At 33.7% G+C, this 25,758-nt stretch overlaps 3 protein-coding genes and 1 long non-coding RNA gene across 8 annotated transcripts in view; 1 reads left to right on the forward strand and 3 right to left on the reverse strand.

Moving 5' to 3' along the window:
• Positions 1-104: 104 nt before the first annotated feature.
• Positions 105-2,828, reverse strand: LOC117151423. Of its 2 annotated transcripts, none has more exons than XR_004461333.1 (3): positions 2,737-2,828; positions 2,142-2,444; positions 105-1,013 (listed from the first exon to the last, which is right to left on the reverse strand). It is a non-coding gene; the product is annotated as an uncharacterized LOC117151423 (long non-coding RNA). The 2 variants fall into 2 exon arrangements; XR_004461334.1 differs by lacking the exon at positions 2,737-2,828 and adding an exon at positions 2,532-2,671.
• LOC100745009 lies at positions 1,010-7,182 on the forward strand. 3 transcript variants are annotated; one of them, XM_033319667.1, is made up of 6 exons: positions 1,010-1,299; positions 1,876-2,407; positions 2,777-4,333; positions 4,442-4,976; positions 5,263-5,956; positions 6,051-7,182. In XM_033319667.1, the coding sequence occupies exons 2-6, from the start codon at positions 2,330-2,332 to the stop codon at positions 6,151-6,153; spliced, it is 2,967 nt and encodes a 988-aa protein (XP_033175558.1). In that variant the 5' UTR covers positions 1,010-1,299; positions 1,876-2,329; the 3' UTR covers positions 6,154-7,182. The 3 variants fall into 3 exon arrangements, 2 of the variants coding, with proteins under 2 accessions (XP_033175558.1, XP_012238679.1); XR_001102136.3 differs by lacking the exon at positions 1,010-1,299 and having other exon boundaries at positions 2,310-2,407; positions 6,051-6,280; positions 6,416-7,182; XM_012383256.3 differs by lacking the exon at positions 1,876-2,407.
• A 2,447-nt stretch (positions 7,183-9,629) lies between these two features.
• Positions 9,630-16,745, reverse strand: LOC100745252 (multidrug resistance-associated protein 4-like). The gene is made up of 16 exons (XM_003487809.4): positions 16,672-16,745; positions 16,483-16,593; positions 15,768-16,155; positions 15,279-15,410; positions 15,008-15,199; positions 14,521-14,829; positions 13,906-14,436; positions 13,330-13,635; positions 12,987-13,193; positions 12,428-12,926; positions 12,072-12,302; positions 11,630-11,866; positions 11,289-11,551; positions 10,743-11,182; positions 10,533-10,662; positions 9,630-10,156 (listed from the first exon to the last, which is right to left on the reverse strand). Exons 1-16 carry the CDS (start codon positions 16,743-16,745, stop codon positions 9,968-9,970), a joined length of 4,239 nt encoding a protein of 1,412 aa, XP_003487857.1. The 3' UTR covers positions 9,630-9,967.
• A 1,285-nt stretch (positions 16,746-18,030) lies between these two features.
• LOC100745129 (multidrug resistance-associated protein 4) overlaps positions 18,031-25,758 on the reverse strand; it is a 16,704-nt gene continuing 8,976 nt past the window's right edge. Inside the window, exons 3-13 of one of the 2 annotated variants that reach the window (XM_012383019.3) lie at positions 25,279-25,389; positions 25,061-25,195; positions 24,388-24,592; positions 23,768-23,990; positions 22,845-23,501; positions 22,144-22,649; positions 21,786-22,067; positions 20,853-21,082; positions 19,470-20,781; positions 19,082-19,384; positions 18,031-18,942 (exon numbers count right to left, since the gene is read on the reverse strand). In XM_012383019.3, coding sequence (XP_012238442.1) covers positions 18,802-18,942; positions 19,082-19,384; positions 19,470-20,781; positions 20,853-21,082; positions 21,786-22,067; positions 22,144-22,649; positions 22,845-23,501; positions 23,768-23,990; positions 24,388-24,592; positions 25,061-25,195; positions 25,279-25,389 — 4,105 coding nt within the window. In that variant the 3' untranslated portion in view covers positions 18,031-18,801. The remainder of the gene's footprint in view (positions 18,943-19,081; positions 19,385-19,469; positions 20,782-20,852; positions 21,083-21,785; positions 22,068-22,143; positions 22,650-22,844; positions 23,502-23,767; positions 23,991-24,387; positions 24,593-25,060; positions 25,196-25,278; positions 25,390-25,758) is intronic. The other variant, XM_033319666.1, reaches the window with a different exon arrangement.

Raw genomic sequence — 25,758 nt, forward strand, 5'->3', positions numbered from 1 at the left:
TCAAAGGACAGTTCTACTACGTATGATTTTTTGTTCGTATAATAGGAATTCGCGTTTAAATAACTAAATTCAATTTGTAACTCATTTACTAAATACACTAACTACATTTTCATTCCATTGTATTGACTTTAAAGCCTTATTATCTCAGAGAGTATTAGGTAACACATTATATCTCTAAATCTTTAGTAATGGACAAGACTCTCCCTTGGTAGCTGACCAGATTTGATTCCGAACCATGGTTAGAGCTCTCTTGTTCAATTTTATGAGTCACAAGATACCAATATTAATAATATCATTAAATTTGGTAACAAAATTAATGAAATTTTATAAATTACAAATTATTTTATTTAAAAATTGTAAAATCATAAAAAGTCTATATCTTATTATTCATCAATTAACTAGTATTATTAGCGGTAAATTGTTGTATAAGAAAGCCGAGAGGAGCTGCTGTCTCAATTATTTTACATGTTTGTATCCCTGAGGATATTTTTTCAAATAAGAAGCGTAGTGTACACGAAAAGTAATATAATTTATGTATATATATATCGGATAGTGAAACCAAATATTTAAACGCTATTCATATTTTAATATTTACTGAAATTTCATTTTCATTTTGGGGATTTAAAGAAAAGCGTGGTTAATGACTACGAGAGACCTAGTGCAGCCGGGTATTGTGATCGTTAGCTACGTCAGTGCGATACGTAGCGTGGTTTAGGGCGTTGAAACGGAGAGAAAAGGACCAAACGGCGATCGATGCATTGAGGTGCCAGGCCCCTGAGCTCAGCCCCGTTTCGTTCCATCACCCTTACCCCGGTATGCCCTGCAGCGAAGCTGCCCTCCGGGCTTTTCTCTTTACTGTGCAGTGTGCAGTTGCGCATCAACCTTTTAACAGTGTAGAGTTGCATTCGGTCACTGGACTTTCTGCCTCGTATAAACGTTACCCTCTTTCGAGCTCTTATTCTCTGTTGTGACTTACGATATCTTTGTCATTGTTGCTAAGTGTGTAGTGCATTCTAAAAAAAAGAAGAGAAAACGAAAGAGTGAATCTCTCGTGTTAGTGACTGAATTTTTTATTTTATATAGCACATTTAGTGAACATAAATTAATTCGGGGGTGATGTTAATTAACAATGTGATCCGTTATTATAATTATGTCGGCTGTCATTATTGTCAAGAGTCACGGTTTCGACGTGCTTGAACCACTTTCCAGGCATATGATCCCTCGAGCGTAGAACTTTGATTCGGTGTCATCGATTCAGGCTTGCTGTTGTGATGTTCGTTTCACTGACAGATGATTATGGTAAATGGATTCACACGTTAATAAATCAAAAAATGTTTTTTAAACAAGAACCTTTGCGTGCATCGTTTTACAAGTTGGCACACTCATTCTGGATCTCTATAAACATTGTCATTGTTTTTTCCATGAAGATTATTATATCCTTACATCTCATATACGTAATATATCATCATATACGTAATTTTTGTATCGTTAACTTTTTAATTTTTCTGATAGTTTTATTTATCATTACTGACGTGCTAAACATGTTAATGGCCACTGGTGTATTATTCGGTTTTTTCACCTTAGTTGATTCCGAGGAAAGGGAAATTTTTTATGGTAATCAATTAGACGCGGATGTTTATGGAATTTCATATTTTTATGAATGTAACTCAGGAAATACAGCTTTGCTCCACCCATTAAATACCGCACTAACCTCTTTATTTTGGATATCTTTTATATTTTTGCATATTAAGTGTATTCTATATATCTTTATATTTTTAAATTATTTTAGAATGCATAAACATCTGCAGTCTAACTATTATTATTAATTTATATTTGAAGTTAACTAGAAAAATTATTGAATTTTAAAATTTCCAGCCACGAATATGTTAATGTAGATCTACATGTGTTTGGTGTCAAAAAGGCCGGTAATGTATCTTGGGTTATATCGTGAAAAATAAAAAAACGATTTCACGCAAGAATGCATACAGATAAGTATGAAAGTGAAAAGCACATCAAAAGCTAGATTTTATCTCGAGAGAGATTTCGTTCCGATTCGACTTTCAACGAAGTCATTCGTGATAAAATTCGCCGTTTAATGTAAGCAACAGAGAATGTGTATGTATGTATATGCTTTTCATTACCTTCACGTATATAGAGCTATCCATAGCAAGTGTTTGACAAGACAGTTTAAAATCACAAACAGCAATCGTAAAGAGAAGTCTATCAAGATGATAAAATTTCACGCTTCAAGTATCTTTATTTGTACGAAGTATTTGTGTAAATATATAAAAGATAAGAGAGGTAATTAAGTGCCACCTCCTGGATTGAAATGCATTGTTTGCTGGTACACTTTTGGCCTTTATACAGTGCGGTCCAAGTATTTGATTTAACTTGTTCACCTACTTCGGTAAATGGTTCTTTCCCCCCTTTTACGTGACAGTGCTCTATAGTGACAGAATTGATTGTTAATATGTGGAAAAGTAGGTTGAACGTATTATAAAATTTGTGAAGTACTTCCGTAAAACGAATACCTATGTAATTTATTGAACTATGCTATTAGGATATTAACAAACAATTATTTCATCACTACATCACTATTTCACACATTGGTAATTTTTGAACAACAATTTTTAAAGAAAAAAACTCATAAAGTCATAGATAGGAGGAAGTCTAATTATTAATTATAGTTGTTAAATCTTTTTTAACATTCACTACAAATTTTTTAAATAATCTTACTCTATCTACAACGAAAAACTTTATGAACGCTTGTTCACAGGAGATAGCTGATGCTGGAGGTGGTTACAAACGATTTCGTGTAACTGTTCTAGTTCTGTTCATACTTTTATTCGGTTGGACAGACCGTGTGGCAGCTGGCGATTGCGGTCTGGCCGAGTTAACTTGCCGGGATGGGCATTGTGTACCGATTGACGCGTACTGTAATGGACGAGATGATTGCGGAGATAATAGTGACGAGCCAGCGATGTGTACACCCTGTAATCGTACGTATCACGGACGCGAAGGACGTACATACAAATTGGATCTTCCGAGACCTAGCGAGGAACGTCTGCCATTCCTTTGTCATTTAACGTTCACCGCTGCTGGCCAGGGGTACGGTGAACTTGTACAACTTTTGTGGGATGCGTTCAGCGTGGGCAGAGTAGACCCAAACACTGATAGCTTCGTTACCAGCTGTCCTGAAGGATCGTTACAATTAGCAGAATTAGGTAGACACTTTACGGGCGGCTCGTGGTGTGGAGTTGGAGAAGGGAAAGCTTCTTACTACAGCGAGACGAGTACAGTCACGGCGTCTATACGATTGTTTCACGCTCCTTCCAGCGTACCTTTTGAATTTCGTTTAAGGTACAGATTTGTGGCGCGCAACGAAGCCGTGGCTAGACTAGGAAAGCCTGAGCTTCCGATCGAAAGGGGCTCCCCCGTGCCGGGTACTTACTGTTCTAGAAACTTTTATGAATGTCATTTGAAGCAATGTAGACTACAGAGTCCCAACTATCCCGGGGAATATCCGAGAAATGCCAGCTGCTTGATAACTATAAGACAGAAGGAGGTGCCCACCTGTAAGCATGCTATGATTTCGGTGAAATCCACGCCGACTGGTCCAGTCGGGATTACCACAGCCAATAGTACTTTAAGTGTATGGCAAGATTGCCGCCCGGAGAAAGATCATCTTATCTTTCGAGACGGGGTTAGACCAGAAGATTCGATTTTATTGGTTTATTGCGGGGGACCTTTACCCAGGATCACTGCCAGAGGTCCAACTATGCAAGTGGAGTTCCGAAGTTCCCCGATAGCCATCCCCCTTGGTGCCTCTGCTTTGAGGCTCGAACTCGAGATTCAAGTAGTTTACGTCGACTCTGATGGCCTCGACTACGCCAAGGGCCCTCAAGGTTGCCATTTTTTTGTAAATGGTACTAACAAAAGGAGCGGCATACTGAGAGCGCCGCTTCACGCACTGCCACCAAATTCCAGCTGTACTTGGAATATCAAAGGATCCGCTGGGGACAGAGTGTGGATTTACTTTTCCTCTTACTCGCAACGGGACTTAACGGGTAGCGTCGAGAACAACGCCAGTTCTCAGTCGGATGTACCTTGCGCGATAAAGCTGATATTTTGGGATGGTACACCGTCCACTGGACTTCCAATGGCCACGCTTTGCGACGACACACCTAAGCTGTGTGCACACGCGGCTCTGAGGAATGTCACTAGAAGCACGAGACCCTGTACAGAGGATGAAAGTTACATCACAGTCGCACCATCTTTAACGTTGCGTATGGAAACGTTGTTGGGTACTGCACTTCATACGGTTAACTTTAATGTAAGCTAATAATATCATCGTTATTGACCTCAATTCGCTGTTATCTTTATCGAGAAATTATTAGGACATATTCTATCATTTTGTGTATTATCCTATTTATTCGCACAGGCACAATATGAATTTATTTCGACCACTCAAGTTGGCGAACCCTGGGGAGACGGAGTTTGCAGCAGAGTATGGCGCAAAGTTCGAAGCGGCGAGGTAACATCACCTCGTGATGTTCGTCTTTTTGGAAGAGGTGGATCCCCAAAATTAGACTGTAGATATCGTATAGAGGCTGGTGCAGACGAGAGGGTGCGATTGACGTTGCACAACGTCAGTCTAGGCGAGTCTACTATTTGCACGAGCGAGCCAGACCCTCATACTGGCCGACCACGTTGTGTTCAAGAAGTGGGTTCCAGAGAAGCTCGTTTAGTTTTATACGAAGCGCCCTGGCGGGATGTAAAGCTTCCGAGAGCTTGTTTATGTGATAACACGTCGCATCTTCCATTGACGCACATCTCTTCGAGCAGAGCTTTAGAGATTACGTTTTTAATCGAACAACAAGCTCCGCACGAAGACTTTGAAACTCTTTTTTTTTATGCTAGCTTCGAACTTGTTCGTGCACCCGAGTGTCCCAGAAAGCAAAGAGTACGCGGAGAAGGTTGTTATTTCACTACTCAATTTGTCATTGTATAGAAAACATGTACAAAATTGTATATTATATCTATCACTATAAGTAATTTAAAGATTTTATTTTATCGTTAATGTGAATTCTATTTTTATTATTGTAAATTCATTATGAAGACATTTAGTAAACACAATTTTAATTACACAATTTGTTTCATAAAATAAAAAGTTATAATTCTAAAACCTTATACAGTTTTGTACTGGTTTGTCATCACAGTCACAGATTCTTCAAGTATATTAACAATTTCTCTTTTTTGCAGGTGGTGAATTACGATTCGTGGCTCCACCATTATCGAGACCAGATATTTATTGTGAAGGACTTCCATGGTTAGTGGAGGCACGCGAAAACAGGTCCCTTTTCGTTTTAACTTGGGGCTGGTTCCTCCCCCTAGAACCATCGCCGATATCAGAAATGAACGAACAAAGCAAATGTCCAACCACCAACAGAATCCTCCTTTACTCCGGTTGGCCGCCAAAACTTCTAAAAGTAGTGTGTCCCGCTGAACCAGGTGCAAGAGAGTTCACCGTTCACGTCTTCTCCGAAGAGTGGCTAGGAGGCACCGGCGAGGGTAAATGGCCAGGTCCACCACGACCTCCTGCGCTTTTGCTGGACTTTGTTGCAAGAGAATCTGGTCAGGCTGCAGCCTCGTGGTTAGAAATTTCGAAGAGCAGAGCTGCATTACGTAGACAGCTACGTTTACCCGAAAGAGGAATAGAGAATGAGACATTGGCTAACGGAGACTGTCCCCATAAGTGTCCCGAATTAAGCGCTTGCATTGCCGCGAGTCTTTGGTGTGATGGGAGAGCTCATTGTCCGTCCGGACACGATGAAGCGAATTGTGGTAACGGGGCGAAATTACTTGGATTATTACCTTCGGAAATGTGGCTGGTATTAGCCGGTGTCGCTGGAATTATCGCTGCCTTTGCGTGCTTCTTTGTGGTACTGATTAGCAGGTATTATCACAAAGCATGAGAGTGTGTGAGAGAGAGAGAGAAAGAGAGAAAGGAGAGAGCCTATATAGTTATTAATTTTTTATTTTTATTCCAGGTCAAAAGCGCGTACGAAAAGACTTCACTATAAGGGTACAAAAAAAAGCAATAGACCGAGGCGAGCGCCGACAGAGGAGACGCTACTGGGAGCAGCATCCTGACAACAGCAGCCCGGTTTCGTGGAATATATCCATGTAGACCGGGAAACAACCGTTTAGCAATATTTCTCTGTGCTTTACCGTCCACTAACTTAACACTATCCCCAGGCATCGTAAACCAAATGTCGAAGTATCTTTCTTTCTAAAATAGCATTTATCTATTTTTTTGTTACGTTTAATTCATTATATATTTTAAACTTGCAGCTGTTGCTTAATTGTAATTGTTATAATATATTTGTTCGTTTACATGTTCCTATTTTTTTAGATACTACATATAACTGTAACGTGTTATCACGATTAAACAGTGCAATAGGGATGGGACGCAAAAACGATGCTTTCTCTTTCTTTGGAAAACTATTTCAAGTTTGAATAACGTAGCTTATCACTTTGTAGTACGGACAGTTAGAGTGACAGCAGTATCAGTGTTCTCATTCATGCATAATGAGTGTATGATAGTGAGAAGTGAATGGTAATACGCATCGTTACAGAAACTGCTTTAGAAAAACTAGAATACTTCTGAAGGTATAATGTAAAATTGTATACCAAAAGTGTACGGCTAAGTTACGTTATGACACTGTAACTTCATTCATTGACACGATGTTTTATAAACCAGAGAGATAGTAAATGCAATTAATATAATATACAGGAATAAATCTATAATTTAAAAAATATCACACATATTGCTCAAAGAATATTGTAACTGCCAAAAAGAAAAAGATATTTTAATTTCGATTAGCTGATATAACATTTTTAGCAGCAATAGAAAAGAAAAAAAAAAATAGACGAAGTATTTCAAACGCAGAAGAGGATAACTTTTTTATATTTTAATGTAGGAGAAACAAAGTTAAATTTAAATAAAAATGGGAAGATCGACATTGATTACATAATCATAGTTACATCTATCGACGATGCCAAAAAGTTAATTTTAACGTGTTCAGTATCTATATTTCTCCTGAGATTTTTAAACATATTTTTATGACTTTTGCTCAGATATTTAATTATATATTTTGAATAAGTTACATTGGAAATAAAGAGAGAGTTCTGTAAAAAGTAAAAATAGTTATTTAACTCGAAAGCTTATTGAATTTGCTAAACAAAAATTGTCGACATTGATGATATTGATATTTATTATTTTTCATTTGCTAAATAGAAAAAAAAATACTACAAAAGTACTATATTTATAAGGGAACAATTGTAGGTCAAGTTCCAGCGCACAAGAGATTGTGAGAAAAAAGAAGGAAACGAAAAAAAATTAGTTGAAATTTATGGTACAATATTATATAACAGTGTTTTCTTCATTTCTTTATATTACTTAATTAATTTTCCATTTTAATTTGAAATTTCGATAAATAGAATTTATTTATGATCGTACACAATATCTTAGAAATTGTATCTCTTATTGCATATTTATGTATTTATTCATTTACAATTTACGTTTCTTTAAAAGTTAACTAACTAGTTTGCAACAATATATACAAGTTAGTGAAATATATTCTTATTAACCAGATGAAAACCAATCGAACTAAATAAAGTATAGGAAAATAGAAGGAATTAGAGGATATTTCTGAAAATATTCTAAAAATGATAAAAAAAAGAAGGATCATTCATAAAAATCGCTGTTATACAATATTTAGTACTACAGTTTATAGATGCACTTACAAAATAAAGTTAAACATAGCTGTGACACAAAGTGTTGGAAGATACTGATATAATTTACGATTATAAAGCACTCGATAATGTTAAAATGTTGTTATTAAAATATAATTGCTGTTACAACTGAACAACTAATACGTATTATTTGAATAAAAGAGAAGGAGATATTCGCCTATCCGGTTATTTATAATTAGATGATTCGTACACGAACGATTTAATCAATTGAATATTTTAAAGCGAAAAATTTAATCTTAGATGCACGAATTACGATTCAGAGGAATAAATCAAACATAGTTTTTAATTCAAAGTAACTATGATAATAGGTTATGGTACATGAATATATCAAGTAAGAGGATATAAATTAAGCATCACTATAAGGACTGAAAGTAAAATTGCGAGATGCGGTGATTAAATAAATAAAAAAAAAAAGGAAAAAAGAAAAAAGCAAAAGATGTAATGATAAGTGCTATTCGAAAGTTAACAGTTAATGTATTATGTATCTAGCCTTTAGAGGACGTACATACAAATTAGAAGTGGAATATCTAATACCTGGGATCTGTATCACACTATACGTGAATTCTTTGCAAAATTTATCTTTTTTCTTTTTTCTAAAATTCTTACAAGATGTTTTACAACAATCGTGATTATAAACCATTCTTCCTATACATTTAAAGAAAAGAGTAATGACAACATTTTCGAAAATTCGCAACGAATTTCGGAATTGTGAAATGGATTCGATATGAAAAAAGATGCACTTCCATGTATGTAATAATATATGAGAACTGAATGTACATACCATGGTCTGCTTAAAAGATTTCTAATTGTGATATCTAAATATGGTACTATACGTCGCGTTATACAATAATTTTATTCATTTGCTTTCTATAGAAAGAGCATAATGACATGTATATAAAAAAAAAAAAAAAAAAACAAAAGAAGATAAAGAGTTTTAGATTTTTAATATTTTGTTCTTCAATCGTCAGAAAATTAATTATTCAGAATTTTATATCTTAACTAGAAGCACTATGTATTGTTATTTTAATGGATGTGTGTTCATCGTTTTATCATTCCATATAAATAATTTGACGTAGTTTCGTTTTATATAGGCTGTGTTGTTTTTATGTAATCAGATATCCGAGTGATATTAATTTACGCAGACCATGTAGCTCAATATAAGTAGCGAGTATTAGAAACAAAATAACTTTTACGGGAGAATTCGATACCGCGTGTCGTCTCCTTTAAACTATTCTAATCCAAATACACGACTTAGAGTTTTGAGAGAAATACATTTTATGAAGAGTAAAAGAGAAAAAAGAGTATACTTATACTAGGCTCTACTTTAGTAACGAATTTACTTAAGAGGAAAAAGAATCCAAATATTATATATATATATATATATATACATACATATATATTATATATATATTTAAGACTTATACCCAGATCGTGTACCCGTTCGTTTAAAATTTGTAGAATAAACAAAAATTGATCTATTATTAAGGGATTTACTCTTAAAGAATAGAGTACAGAACATATTGCCTTTTACAACATAAGAATGACACGAGGTCGCGCATAATCTCATCTAAGAGTAAAGAGTGACATTACCGATTATTCCACTACACTTTAATCGTAGAACTAGCTGCCAAACCATACGAGTTAACATATTCTAAAAATATTCTCCTCTATTCTTTTCATTAATTTATTTACAAACCCTTCCAGGGGAAAACATGTACAATCTTCTACGTTCAGTTCTATCACTGCCTCAAGAAAAAAAAAAAAAATAGAAAGAGATACAGTAAGGGGATTGTAAAACGACAAAAGTTCTATTCCTTGCAGAAATGTATTTTAATCTTTATTAATTCAAATTTACGTAATCATGTTTCTCCAATTCGTTTTCTTGAAACTCTATGTCATTATGTCGATGATGCAATTACAGTTCATAAACTGTTATTCTAATGACGAAGTGATTGTGGTGAAATGCAGAGGCGAAGAATATAAGTGCGAAGAGAAGAAAGAATTATTGATTTTCCTTGAGCACACGTTTGTATCGATACTTTCAATTTTAAATAAATACGAGAAATTTCAAATAGTCCTTAATTATCTACCCTAATCATTGCACTATATGTATTCCTTACATTACTAGATTTTTAAATTTTGAGACATTTTAAAGAGAGCTCTGCGCGATTATATTTGTCGTGTCGTCTTCCAGACTTATTTCTCTAGTGTTCTTTAAATAAGCCAGGTGTGCTTGCTCCCGAAGAGATTGTGCCATAGTTACTCCTGTGTTGTTTACCATATTCGAGAAAATTCCTTCGGGCTTGTCTCGCAATAATTCATGAGGGCAACCGAATTCCTGTTTTAATAGATATAACATATATCATAATGTTAATCCATAAATATGTATATATATATATATCTACATATATATATATATATATATATATATATAAAGTTGTAATACAAAGTCCTATTCTTATTTCTCTCAACTAATTTAAATTATTGAACTCAAGTATGAACACATATGTGTAAAAACAAAACAAATTTATGTTACAATTCAGTATTTATAGTTACCAATATAGTTACCACGTATAGTCTTTTTGCTCTAGAATGTAAATTATTGGATCTCAATGAATCTCTATTATTCTCAAGTAAATTAGTATGTCAATGATACGATCTCGATGGCACCTATACGTGTTCATATTTCCAGTTCATCTTAAAATGAATCGTACCGCTATATAACCGTTGTCCATTACTATAATTCTGTCACTATCAATAATAGTATGCAGACGATGAGCAATTGTAATGACAGTACAGTCAGCAAATCTCGTTCTTATGGTTTTTTGAATTAGTTCATCCGTGCTTAAAAGAAATTATAGTTAGATATATAAGAAATTAAAATTTCTAGTGAACGTGAAAGTTATACAAGATATTAAAATTACTGCGTATCGATATTAGCTGTAGCCTCATCCAAGACCAATATTCGGTTGTTTCTTAAAACTGCTCTAGCCAAGCATATCAACTGTCTCTGTCCAATACTCAAATTACTTCCGCCATTCATTACCCTTTGATCCAGTACAAGATTGTTCAATTCGACCTGTCGAAGACTATCCCATAGTAGCACGTCATTATAAATATGGGATGGGTCCAGATTGTAACGCAATGATTCGGAGAACAAAAATGGGTGTTGAGGAATAATCGATATTCGCGAACGTAACTCATGCAAACCTAATGTACTACTATCTCTTCCATCAATTTTAATCTCTCCTTGCAATCCTTCGGCAAATAGCCGGAAAAACGCTGATATTAAAGACGATTTTCCTGCGCCAGTTCTACCTACGACACCAACTTTCCATCCCGCTTCTATCGTCAAATTTAAGTTCTATGAAAATAGAAGAAGTTAAGGATAAATAATTAGAATTTCATAATTCCATTAAAATAATATTCGTCTAATAATTCTTGCATGATATTTGTTCTTGTCTCATCACCTTTAATACAGGAGTTTCATCTTGGTCATATTTCATGCTAACATTCTTCAGAGCCAATTGTCCATGTTTTGGCCAATCTGCTGGTGGTGGATTGTCGCTGGTCCATGGACCTTCCTTAGGCAAATTAATATATTGTAGGATCCTCTCTACAGACGTTATGTGAGCTATCATTTCGCCACTTTGTCTCATCCCGTGTTGCAAAGTGCCAACTATAATTAACGACTGCGATATAGCTAAACCGACGTTACCACCAAGGACGTTACCTATGGTCAGAAATATCAAACACATTTTAAGTGAAAATTTACAAAAATAAAATTCTAATTTCCTTTCTTTTATATTACCTGTATCCACTAGGATAAAAGACAAGCAGACACACGCAACGAACATTATCGCGACAAAATCTAGATATAGTCCAAAAGTTTCAGGGACGCTTATGGTCATGCACCATGCACCTGTATGCACATCTTGTAAATCGTCAAACTGTTTTTGCACTAACTCCACGATATTCGAGCCGCTACTTCTGATAGTGGCCAATCCACTTAATGTAGCGTTTACATGGGAGAATATTGGACTCTTTGCTGCAGATTTATTAGAATTATGTAGCTCTTTATAATGAATTTTTCTTATTAATTAATTATAATTATAACAATTAATTATAAATAGACTTTTCTAAACAGAAACCTGTTTCATACATTAAATACTATAATAATTAATTTGGGTTTTTACACCTTGATATTTCATAAGAATGCATAAATATTGGCAATCTAATTGTGAAATACTTGCCTATACCCTCAAGACGCTTGATACTTTGAGCGGTTCTTAGATACGTATTCCTTGTAAAATAAAATAGAATAAGAAATACCGTTAGTGGAATGAGCATCCAATAATTCATGGCTACTACCATGACATTAATGCCGAGTATTACAAGAAATACTTGGATGGTCTCTAACATCACCTTCGGCAATATTTCATCCATGGAACCCATATCCTTGGAAAATCTATTTAAAATCCTTCCTGTAGAAACAAATTCGCATCATTTAATTTACATTGACTTTTTCACATAAATGAACACTTTTAAAATATATATGATAATTCACTAATAAATTCTACGATATAGAAAATGTTAAAGCGATATCTACCAGAAGCGTTACGATGGAAAAAGGTCATCGTCGCTTGCAATATATTAGAGAACATCATGTCGTGAAGAGTTTTACTAGCGTTCATGCAAATCTTCATGAACGATATATTCCTAGCGAATACTGTCACAATGCAAGCTATGATGCAAAAGGTATACACATATATGGCGTTAGATGTAGTTAAGAGACCATATTTGTCCAAAGTGAACACATGCGACAGTACCGTGTTATTCATTAAGTAACCCGAATATTGAGGTTTAAATGGTTGGCTTCCATTTAAGGAATTTCTTATGATTTCAAGGTTCGTCCAATAGGAAACCCAATAATCGTTTCCACTAGTTGCTACTTGGGATATAATTATGGTAAATAATAAAGTGAGTAGTGCATATATGGAGCCACCATATTGAAAGTATTTCTTGTAAACTTTGTTGGAGACACGACCTGTTGCTATAGCTTCGTCATTATCTGGCGCTGATATTTTGTCTTCATAGTCGTAGGAAACCTAAAAATGATTATATCAGATACTAATTTCTTAACGTTACAAAATATATGTTATAATTACCACGCTACTGTTAGTGGATACCACGGAAGACAATCTACGGACACCATTTCTACTGGGTCTCTTCTCCGCAAAGGAGTTTTCAGAAGCTTCTACAACTTCGCTCTCTTTTCTAGCTTCCGTTGATGTTTTAATGCGATTCATCATATTTACAAAGTCTTCGTTAAATCTGGATAATTCTGCATACGTTCCATACATGCTTATGCAACCCTTGAAAAATACGGAAGATGATTAGAAACAATTCTTTTTTCAATTTGTAGAAAGGTTATGTCACAATTTTAAAACTATTCTTTATGAATAAATTATATTAAAGTTTAATAAATTTTTGTTTAATAAAAATATTTACGCGATCCAATACTGCAATGATGTCAGCCTGTTTGATAAATTGCAATTGATGGGTGACCAAAATTCTGGTCGTCCCATGAAGGTAGTTTTTGATGCACCTGTGGAAGAGATGTTTAGCCACGCGTGAATCCACTGCGCTCAAAGGATCGTCTAATAAATAGATATCCGCTTTTCTGTAAACGGCTCGTGCCAGATTTATTCGCGCCTTTTGTCCCCCGGATAAAGAGGACCCGCTTTCTCCCACATTGCTCATGTCACCATAAGGGAGCTGCTGAAAATCTTTTGTCAGAGCACAAGCTCTCGTTACCTAAAACGTATCGATTCTTTATATAATTAACTCGGAGCATCACTTAATTACATTTAATACAATTAGAAAATCTAAAAAGTATTAAAATAAAATCTTTTGTGGAATTCTTAGGTAGACTTGAAAATGAAATATGTAGCTTTTCAATAGTCCATTTTAAATGATCTTGTAAACTAAATAATCAATTTCTGTCTTCTGGAATAAGCTCTATTATTAGCTTTTTAACGAATCTATTACAACTTTTAATACAAAAAGTATATCAATAGAACTTACAGCCATGTATCTGTCCTTGTCATAAGGTTGTCCAAAGAGAATATTGTCCCTAACAGATCCAGAGAAAAGCCAAGCTTCCTGACTGGCGTAAGAAATCCTCAAATTGGGAATATTTGACGCGTACCCTTCTTTATCGTATTCAACATCCTGAAATGGTTTACCATACAGTTTTATCCTTCCAGCTCCCAAAGGAAGTTCCTTTAATAGAAGCTGTAAGATCGAAGATTTTCCTGAGCCTACTGGGCCCACCAAAGCACACAATTCCCCATTTTCAATCTTCATAGAAATGTTACACAAAGTGGGCGGCAGTTGCTTGAGCACCCAGTTCGCCGATACTCGTTCCAATACTATCGAAACTTGGACTCGTTCATCGACATTGTTTAAATTCGAATTTTGGTTTCCATTCATTATTCTAATAGATTCTACGTTTTCTTCCTTTGCCTTTCTTCTCTTAAACTTTAAGACTCCGCTTGCATTAGTTTGGCCGAGCATCCTTCCTTCATTTGATCGTTCTTCTAATAATAAAAATTGCTAGAAAAAGAGGGATAATCTGTTTTTAGTAAAAGATAAGTGATTGTATTAAAATAATTGTATTGTAGTTATATTTCGAACAACTTCTAATCTTTTAATGGACACCAATGTTTCTCCAGCCATTAGAAGAGCCTGAGGAAAGAATAGCGTGGTTGTGAGCTGAAGGATTTCGAAGTAGCTAGACAACATGAACGTTATTTCTGGCCGTAGATTGTATCCCAGTAGAACATACGATAGGAGAGTTAGGAACAGAATTATACGATTCGTAAAAACCATAAGGGCCAGATATACTGCACGAACGTATGAAGTATTTCCTATTTTCTTGATTTCAATGGAACGTGCAGCTGTAACGATCTTCTCAAATGGCTTTTCCCAGGCGTACATTTTGATTACCTGGACAGATATCGAATTTTTTATGACGCGTTTTAATATAGACATGCGTAAATTATAGGATTCTATAGAGTGACACAAAAGTACAGCAATCAAACATTTTTCATTTGAATAATTTATACAATATTTCATTGAAAAATTCTTCAAATATCTAAACTTTCTACATTTATCCTTTGGTTACCTGAACACCACTTATAAGTTCGTTCATATGCTGCATTCTTTTATCCATGAAGAAAGCGGCAACTTTCCTAAATCGTCGGGTCATTGTAAGGAATATAAAATGAGTGGGAACAGTCATTAGCAAAAGAGCTCCGACACCAATTATACTTGGAACTCCTATTTTGTGCCACATTATCACGGTCACGACGGTAAGCTAGAAATTAATTACAGGAGGATAAGTTAGAAATAAATATAAAAATCTGAAGAAATATCTCTCTTGTAATTAAAATTACTTGAATGGGTGTTATCCAGAGAAAGTTTAAATAATAAGTTAATTCGTCGAAACGACTGACATCGTTGCTGAGGAGATTTACCACCTGGCCAGAACTGATTTGAGACAAGGAATTTCTACTAAGCCTTAGTATCTACAACAGGAACATATACCACAAATATACATATCATGAGAGAACAAAATTTTGAAAGCTCAAGGATATCTTTAATTTAGCAAAGACTGTATGACGGCGATAGCAGCTACAATAATAGTATTCAGCGTAAGTTAATTTATGTTAACTACGTTATCAATATACCTTGAAAGATATATTGACGATAAAATGTTAATTATCGATGCATCATTCATACCTAAAAAATTCCTGTGATATTTTTTAACAAATATTTTATTATTTGAATAATTACTTTTGCTCTATTATATCTTTTCAAAGTGTAATTATACAAACTTTCAAAATTAATAAATTAATAAAAATCAGGAAAATTGAAATTCTTACTTTTCTATAAATTAACGAGCAACAAGCGATCCTCATCTTCATGCCTATCTTTCGTGATAGTAGAGTAGCATGATGCAGAATAAACACTGAAATTACTAAGCACATTATTAGATAACCAACATAAGCTAAAACTTCATTTTTTGTGATGGGTTTGGTGTCATCACTGATTCTGAAGTAGGTGATAATCCACGACACTATAATTGGGCTCAATATAACTAGAATTGTGAATTGAAGTGAGAATAGCAGGCCAATGCAGATATATTCTTTCCAAAATGTACGAATCAAAGCTCTTTCTAAACGAGGAGAGTCGTTGCCTTTGCTTAATTGCTTGTAATGATGCGTTTCTTTTTCCTTTTGTTCCCATTTTTCAAGTTCCTGGTTCCAGGATCTATATACAACAAATGGAGAAAACAAATAACATTCTTTTTATTTTTATAGTAAAAATGGAATTTAGATAAAATTAAAAATATCAATCATTACCACTTGCTCATATTATTCTGAATGTTAACATTTTCTAATAAAACTAATAAACGTTCTACAAACGTAAAATGTGTAAATTCAGAATTCCAAACCCGAAAGAGCAAGGCTAGATATAATTACTAAATAAATGACAAATAAGTAACAAACAACGTAGAACTTTGACATTCGAAACTCATAGTGACAATAGATTCTAAATTGCTAATTGCGACTTTAAAGAATTTATTGCGTTGCTCACTCTTGTAATTGATCCGTGACTGTTTTGGATGTATCTGATTTTAAGGGCTGATATAGATCTGATAAGGTGAGATCCCTTTTAGTACCACTCATGAATATCTCCTTCATCCATCTAAAATATTATAACAAGCATCGTAAATAATATACAATTATTTTTAAAACGTATAAAATAATATTATAAAAATTATACCCAAAAAGTAATCGACTAATTGGATTTGCAGTTTCTTGCGGATTTTGTTTAGTGTACATGAATTTCACTTCCATTTTTTTGTTACTTTAATATGTGTCCACCGCGTAATTTTTCAGCCAACTAACGTCCACACGGTATTCACTGCAGTACTTATAACAGCTGATAAATTCAGAATAATGAATTTAAAAAATAAAAGTTACCTTGAACAATCGTAAACGTATATTCATTGTCTCTACATACAAAGTTACTTTAAATTTCGATTAAAACAAATTGCGTAACGTACAATACACTCTGTAACAGATTTTTGTCTAACATATAAACATTAAAACATTTTTACATTTGTATCATAATACGTATATAATATTCGAGGGATTTAAAAATTCGCGCGGTCTACCCGACGATCTATTGTATGACTTACCTTGATTGTTTGTATTTAGTACAAGTTTGAACTTTATTGCGCGTGAGTGTGTTAGGCACTGTTATTTTGTATTAATTATACTGAAGCAAAATGTGATCAATGAAAACGAATATAGGATTCCTTTAAATAAATACCCTTTATGAAACTATTTTTCTACGATACGTATCACTGTCCTAGAAGAATGAAACTTGACATGTGTAAACTGTTACGTACTGTGAATTATTAAAATAAATTATTTCCATTAGTAGAATTTCATTTACAGTTCCATGGCGTACGAAGATAACTGCCATTGTTTTAAACGAATAGAACTGCCATCTAATACACGTGAACTGGTAAGTACTATGAATTATTTCCATTAAGGTATAAAAGTAAAGATTTTTATTTACAGTTAGATATAATTTATGTATACATAAAAAATATAACAATATAATTTTCGAAAATATATAGCAAATTACAATGAACACTGTATCGCTGTATAATTCTCACGAATATATTCTTTATTCGATCGATCTTATCAATTTATCGACGGATTTATCGAGCACTGTATACATAATAGATTAATCAATTCTCGATCTCTATCATAACAATATACCGTAGTACATGTAGTTATGGTATATTTTGCACTTATAGTACATAATAAGATCATAATAATATATATATATTACTATAATTATATATATATAATTATATATATATATAACTATATTATATAATTACTAATATTATATATATATAGTATTAACTTTGTGTAGAAAAGTACTATAAACGTTGCATTTTCACTTACAATGATAAAAATAATATTTTAAAAAATCTTGATTCTTATTGCTAACTTAAATGTTTAATTTTGGTATCTACGCGAACGTTCAAAATTATCGAAAATTCATTTACTTCCTTTCCTTTTTTTTTTCCTATTGTACACGGCATATATTATAAAATTTTTCATGATGTAAAACATAACATAAATATGTAAAGTATGAAGTACAAGAATGAAGTACATTTATAGATATTTGTAAGTTTGATACGCCGCGCAGCAGCGTTCTATTTATATAAGTACTTTACGGATTTTCATGCATTTATGACAAACTTTAACGTATACAAATACATAAAATTTCCAAAGGAAATTTTTTGGTATAATATTTAGAAGGTGAACAAAATTTCTATTTAGATTTCGTTTCTTTAGTTGTATTCGTAGAAATATGAGTTTGCATAAAAATCTGCAAGAAAGTTTTCGTTGTATAAGAAAGCTCTTGGAATAACAATCGCAATAATTTGCATACAGAGAGATATAAAAATATGCTTCCTCGGATATGATATACCGCTCGCGAGTATATTATATTATATTATATTATATTAATTATATAACTACATTGTATACGCTTGTAATAATACTTGGTAGGATTAAAATTAAAAACGTGATTTGCGTATTGCACAAGCCCTATCGCTTGGTAATTAAAAGAACTGCTACAATAAAAATAATAGTTTCCAGCATTAAGTAATAACTTCTAATCTCAATTCAAAATCAATCACAATCAAAATACATTTTGAAACGTGATAAAATTCATAGCTAAATAATACTTTTAGTTAATAAACTTTTGCATCTTTGGATGTAACAGCTATACTTTTCTTTCTCTTAAAATAAACACAATTCATATATTGGAGTTGTTTACATATTGCTGCAAACCCTTTTTCATGATCAAGCTGTTATTTAATAATCATCGTTTTCCGTATATGCCAATGTAAGATTGTTTTGCTACTTTTACTAATTGATCGTACATAGCACGATCACTTTCTTTAACTAGTGATTTGAATTGACTGTAATTGTTTTGTAATAGTATATGAGGATGATCATATTCCTGCAAATTAAAATATTATTTTTTTATAATTGATGCGGAATAGCTTAATTATTTAACATATTAATGTATTAAAGCTAATTAAATGACCAATATCAGATCATATTTAAAGCTAAGTAGATAAATAATAAATTCTACTTACAGCCATGCGTCCTTTATCCATGACTAAAACCTTATTGCTATCCATGATAGTATTTAACCTATGGGCAATGGTAAGAACAGTGCATTTGGCAAATTTCTTTCGTATTGTATGCTGGATCAGGGCATCTGTTTGTGGATCCACATTGGCTGTAGCTTCATCGAGCATAAGTATTTTATTATTTCTTAATATAGCTCTTGCCAAACAAACCAACTGTCTTTGACCTACACTATAGTTACTGCCCCTATCCAAAACACGGCTTTCCAAGCCTGTTCCAGCAGTAATTACAGCATCCTTCAGTTCTACCTTTATAATATTATAAAAGAGATTGTTAGACCCCTTATCTATAAAAAAAGAAAAAAAGAAAGACAGATTGAGTACAACAATTTACCTCATCAAGTACTTCCCAAAGAGCTTTATCCGTAAATTCGTTGAAAGGATCCAAATTACGTCTTAAGGTACCAGAGAATAGAACTGGATCTTGGGGAATGATCGATATATTACGTCGTAAATCTTCTAAACAAATGGACCCAGTGTCTATACCATCGATTTCTATGACACCTTCAATTTTGGCTAGTCTAAACAGAGCTGATATTAAGGATGATTTTCCAGCTCCTGTTCTTCCCACTATACCTATCTTTTCTCCAGGATTAATGACGAGATTCAGTCCTTTTAATACTGGAGGATCATCCTCTACGTATTTCAAATAAACGTTTCTGAACCTGATCATTCCATCTGTTGGCCAATTCTTTGGTGCATTAGCAGGTAGCGGAAGTTGCTTCTCGATTTTCTTGGCAAACTTTCCTCTGTCACGTAAATTCGGTTCAGGCACAATTTGCGTATATTCTAACACACGTTCTACAGACATCATCTGGTTTGCCACTTCAGCATTCTGTCTCATTCCCCACTGAATCATTCCTGTCATGGCCATTACCTGCGTGATGGCCAAGCCTACCTCTCCGCCAGAAAATGATTGTTGCAATAAGAGGAAACTGAAAATAACTAGAGATGTGAAGACGAAGCAAAATACGTCCAACGAGAATCCAAAGCCTGTGCTCGCCACTATATACATGTAAACTGTGGAAGTATGGACATCTTGCAGTTTGTCAAATTCTTTTCTTAATATATCCTGTGCACAGTATGCTCTTATGGTACTCAATCCATTTAAAGTAGCGTTTAAATGAGTAAACACAGGGGATCGAGTCATACCCTCCATTCTTTTAATGTTCTTGCTAGTCCTCAAAAATACCTTCCTTATCCAATAAAAGACAGTACCCAAAAATACTATAGGAATTAAGAAAAGAGGATTGATTATACATGATACTGCTAAAGACCCAAACATCATCATGCATATTTGACCAGCATCAAGTATAGCCTTTGGTAACAATTCATCAATGGCTCCCATGTCTTTAGAAAATCTATTGAGAATTCGGCCACTAGGATTCGTATCAAAGAACCTCATGCCTGTTCTAATTAAGGCACTAAACGCCATATCGTGCAACTTTTGACTGCATAATATGCACACTTTATAGAAGGTTAATGATCTAGTAATACCAATGCAAAATAATCCAACGATAATAGCGGTATAAATGTACATGCTACTATACATAGAGGAAATATCGAGGTTTTCAATCGAGGTATTATTGGTAGCGTTTAACTTAGCTTGTGCAATGTAATAATGTCGTGTTTCTTCTTCATTTACTCTGAAAATATTTATTTTATAAAATGATATCTTAAAGCAATAGAAATCGCCCCAATGTTTGTTGATACTTACAAAATAGGAACAAAATAATCGTTGAGACTAGCCATAAACTGTGTACATATAAAAAATAGGAGTACCATACAGGCTAGGCATAAATTGGCACCAGTTTGGAAGTACTTAATGAATATTGGTCCTTTGACTACACCACGAGAGGTTCCTTCTAAACCATCGTTAAATTTCTCAGAATTTTCGTCTTCTTCTTCGTCGTCTGTTCCTCCACTACTTGCTTCCGGAGTTCGACTCTATTGCAATAAATCTATTAATATATTTCACGAAAGATTACACAGCTGTAAAAAATAAAAGGTCAAGGTACTGGGTAATTAGCTCCTCACCGATTTCAATGCCCTTGAAATATGTCGCTAAGGTCATCATTCTGAACAACTTTCTCCTATACATATAACGGGTGGTCGACTTTAGTCTTCCAGTTATACATAGAAGTTATACATATGTTTGGTATCATATATTTTGCGTGAAGTTGTCGACGTGTTACCTCCTCATGAATCTTAACGGAATTTTTTTAAATATCTTCATCACTATGAAGATATTTAATCTCTATTTAATCACTATGATCATTGATGCATGAACAATGAAAAAACAAAAATAAAAATTCCAGTCACTGAATTCTACTTAAATGGTGACGGCCTAAGTAAGCGAGCCACGTGGGCAATGCCGATAATGGTGGACAGTTATAATTTGGACACACACACACATATACACAGGCACTAACTATAATATCTCGTGCACAATTTTGTATAAAATATAGCAAGGAAATATATAAATGATACCAAACATGCTTTGTCTTTAACTCAAAAACTAAACCCGACCATCCGATATTCCATATAGGAAAAAGTTGTTCAATTAATGACCATAACAAAATATTTCAAGGGCATCGAAATCGGTGAGGAGGTAACTATTCGGCACCTTCATCTAATAAAATAATCTTACTCTAGTGCTTGATGATGAAAATTGTCTTTTCATACTACTCTTCTCTAAAGAGCTATCCTCGATAGATTCTGATTCAGCTGCTAGCAATTCCGCATACTCTGGTCGTTGACTTAGTAAGTCTTGAAATTGGGAAAATACCGTGACTTTTCCTTGCTCTATAAGTATAATAGCATCCACATTTTTCACATACTGCAACTGGTGAGTAGCCAAAATCCGCGTTTTTCCAGCTAAATATCTTTGTATACATTCTTCAAATAAATGTTTGCTGACATGGGTGTCAACCTAAAATTTATAAAATAATATACGTCTTTGCACTTAAATTATTTTAAAATGTAATCATTTCTTTTAAAATACTCACAGCACTCAGTGGATCATCTAGTAAATAAATATCCGCCTGTCTATATAAAGATCTAGCTAAATTAATCCTAGCTTTCTGTCCTCCTGACAAAGAACTACCTCTTTCTCCGACAACTGTCTGATCTCCTTGGGGGAATTGCTTAAAATCTCTTTGAAGAGAACAAGCTTTCACAACCTTCTGATATAATTGACGATCATAAGGTTGTCCAAAAAGAATATTTTGCCTAACAGTGGATCCAAAGACCCAAGCTTCTTGTCCAGCATAGCTCAGACTTCCATTCACTTTCACGTGACCTCCAGTTACTTCTATTTCTCCAAGAATAGCGGACAGGAAAGAACTCTTTCCGGCTCCGACCATACCTATTATGGCGTATATCTTTCCTTTTTGTATTTCAAGATTTACATCTTCAAGTGTGTTTTCAGATTGACTTGCTTCCCATTTAGCCGTTAAGTGGCTCATCTTTACTGCGTATGTTTCCTGATTCGTTGTTGGAAAAGGTTTCTTTTCTATAAGAAAACAAATATTTAAAAAAAATGCTTTTGTATTCCATATCACTAGACTGCGGAAGCATTTATGACAAATTTAATGTGCAAAAACGCACAAAATATACATAATGCACAAAAATGCATAAAATATCCAAAGTATAGTGCTTATATTTGCATAAACATCCACAGTCTATACACAATATATCAAATGTTTACCCCCTATCATATTCGCCGTATTCTTAAGCAAGTCGCTAGCAACAACCACTAAACCATTGTGTCTTCTTTTTTCTGAAGAATCATCCAGATTCTCATAACCGTCTATTTCATCATCAATATATGGTATATCGGGCTTCGAAGTTTTGTTGGAAGCGTACTTTGAAATGCTATTGATGCTACCATTAATGCTAGTTGTAAAGTTGCTTAAAATATGGCCACTGTCTTGAAATTCCTCGTACATCAAAAAGTGTTGTAATCTTCTCACAGCCACCAAGCATTCGGCAATTTCAGCAAAACCCCGTACGAACATTCCAGACATAGTATGCGCCAGAATATTAAAATAGGAAGAAAAAACGAATACTTTATCGATTGATAATTCATCGCCAAATAGGAGCATACTAATTAAAGTACAAAAGAGGGCCATTCTTGTAGTGAACAAGTTGAAGGTCATGTAGATGCCTCGGATATAAGCACTTTTAGTCACCACTTGCAATTCTAATTTACGGGCAGTTTCAATTAAAGCACAGAATGGTTTTTCCCATGCATACATCTTAATGACCTGAACTCCCGATATAATTTCGTCCATTAAACGAACTCTCTCATCAGTTTTTATGGCAGTCTGTAATCGAAACTTGGAGGACAGCTTTCCCGTATATGCTAAAATATAAATTTCACATTGAAGATATATAATATTTCATAAATTTTAAAGCTTATAGCTTTACTAGTATCTAATTCAAGGCCTTGCGCTTGCATGTTTACAAGAAAAATAATTAATTAATAGAGCAGAATATTTTAATTAATAGATTACTTTCATGAATAGAATATTTTACAAAATATCGTAAGTAAACTAAGTAATATTTTACAAGTGCAAGAGCTCGAGCTTTTCCAGCTTGACAATGGAATCATCATTGCCAGAAACTCACATTGAATCGGTACAACAACGAAAACCGCAGCGATACCAATTAATCCAGCGTATCCCGCTTCGATATAAAGGAAGTACGCTATAATTAACGTAGAAAGTGGTGCAGACCACATATGATGTATGAAAATGGAAACGAGATCAAATCTATTCACATCATTGGCCACCAAATTGACCACTTTCCCTGGTGCCGTTTCACCAAGCGCTGTTTTGCTAAGCCGTAACGCCTAAAAACAAATACATTGATATTGTCGTTTTATACACGCAATAGTTAGTAAAGGTTTCATATCGCGCATGTATTTCAAAAGTATCACAATTCGAGATAATTCAATCCTATGCTACAAGAACATTAACAGCGTTAAAAATGGATTTGAAGAACTAAGAAGAGATGATTACAAAAATATTTAACCATTTTCTAGATCCTAGAGTATTCATTTTTCCAACATTATGTGTTTAATATAAATGATTTTTTGTAAGCTTCCAAATAGTTCCTCGCTTCTTCTGAAACACTAGTTTGACATTGTAACATTTCAAAAATACACGCGCGATACAATTTTATTATTTAACTGAGATAAGTAGTCTTTGAAAGTAAAGCCTCACTGCTGATTACATTTCCTGTATTACCTTCCGATATACTACAGAACAAGTAGCGACCCTAATTCTCGCGCCAACATGAAACGCGCCGAAAACCACTTGATTGAGAGCGATTACATTTATAGCTGTTGCTATACAAATTCCACCCGCGTATAGTAACGCAGTTTCATAAGTTTCGGTCGTGTTCTTTTTGAAGTAACGCAGAAGCCCACCCAGAAGCATCGGTGTCCCTAATCTTCAAACGGATACAAGACATCATAATCGTGTAAGGATATTGAAATAGGTACAACATTTTCTTGCATTATGATCAGAGATCGATATTGGATCTGGTTAGAATTAAAAATTTTCTTTAAATAGATAAAGCTAGACATTTATCAATGTTTTTAGATACATATCGTCAGAATTCCGTTCACGAAAATAATCCCAAGAAACGATAAGAGAAACGTTAGTTACAACACGAGATAAAATCTGTGGTCACAATAAAAGAAAATAGTGTAATTATTATTACATGAATATTTTGCACTCAGTATTATCTATATATAGAAATATTACTACTAATAATAGAAATATTACTAATTATTATTTCCAATTCTTTCCTTTTCATGAAAATAATTTTCTATCCAAAAAAAGAAGATTATCAAGTACAAGCAATACTCCTAATTGAAAATACCAAGTACAATAAATTAGAAAACAAAAGATATACCGAAGGAAAAATTCGTTTAATATCTGCATCAAAGCAAGTACGGTGTACTCCCATAAAAAGGTACGAAAGATAGCTCTCAACAAGCTGGCATTCCTTTTGTGTTTCCTCGAATTTTCTAACTCGATTTTCCATCGTCTGAAAATCATACATCTCATAACTTAAGCACTGATTATTTTTTCGTTAAATCAAATAATAATTAATTATTGAATTGTACAAACTTTTCTAATCGATCTCCAAGGTAGCTTGACTTATCGGTTTTCAAAGGACTATACAAATCTTCCGTTTGCAGAACCTTTCTGTAGCCGGTCTTGAACAAGTCTATCGTCCACCTGTGTATCATTAAATACAATGGGTAACATACACATGTATGGAGAAACGAGCAATTATATTTAACGGGATGCTCTACGCAATTGATAGTTAGATGCGACGATGATCATACAGTTTGGGTACGTTCACCTAATAACGGCTAACACCTCGCGCAACCAATCTACTCCAAAGTATCATTAATTATCGTATTAATATTAATTATGTATTATATATATATTAATTATATTAAATATATTTAAAAAAATATATATTTTTTAATACTATACTATACTAGTAATATATATATATATATATATAATTGTAATACATATATAATATATTATAATATGTAATATAAAATATAATATATATTTATAATATATTATATATTA

Source organism: Bombus impatiens, unplaced genomic scaffold, assembly GCF_000188095.3.
Source record: "Bombus impatiens unplaced genomic scaffold, BIMP_2.2 scf_0203, whole genome shotgun sequence".
NCBI classification, from domain to species: domain Eukaryota; kingdom Metazoa; phylum Arthropoda; class Insecta; order Hymenoptera; family Apidae; genus Bombus; species Bombus impatiens.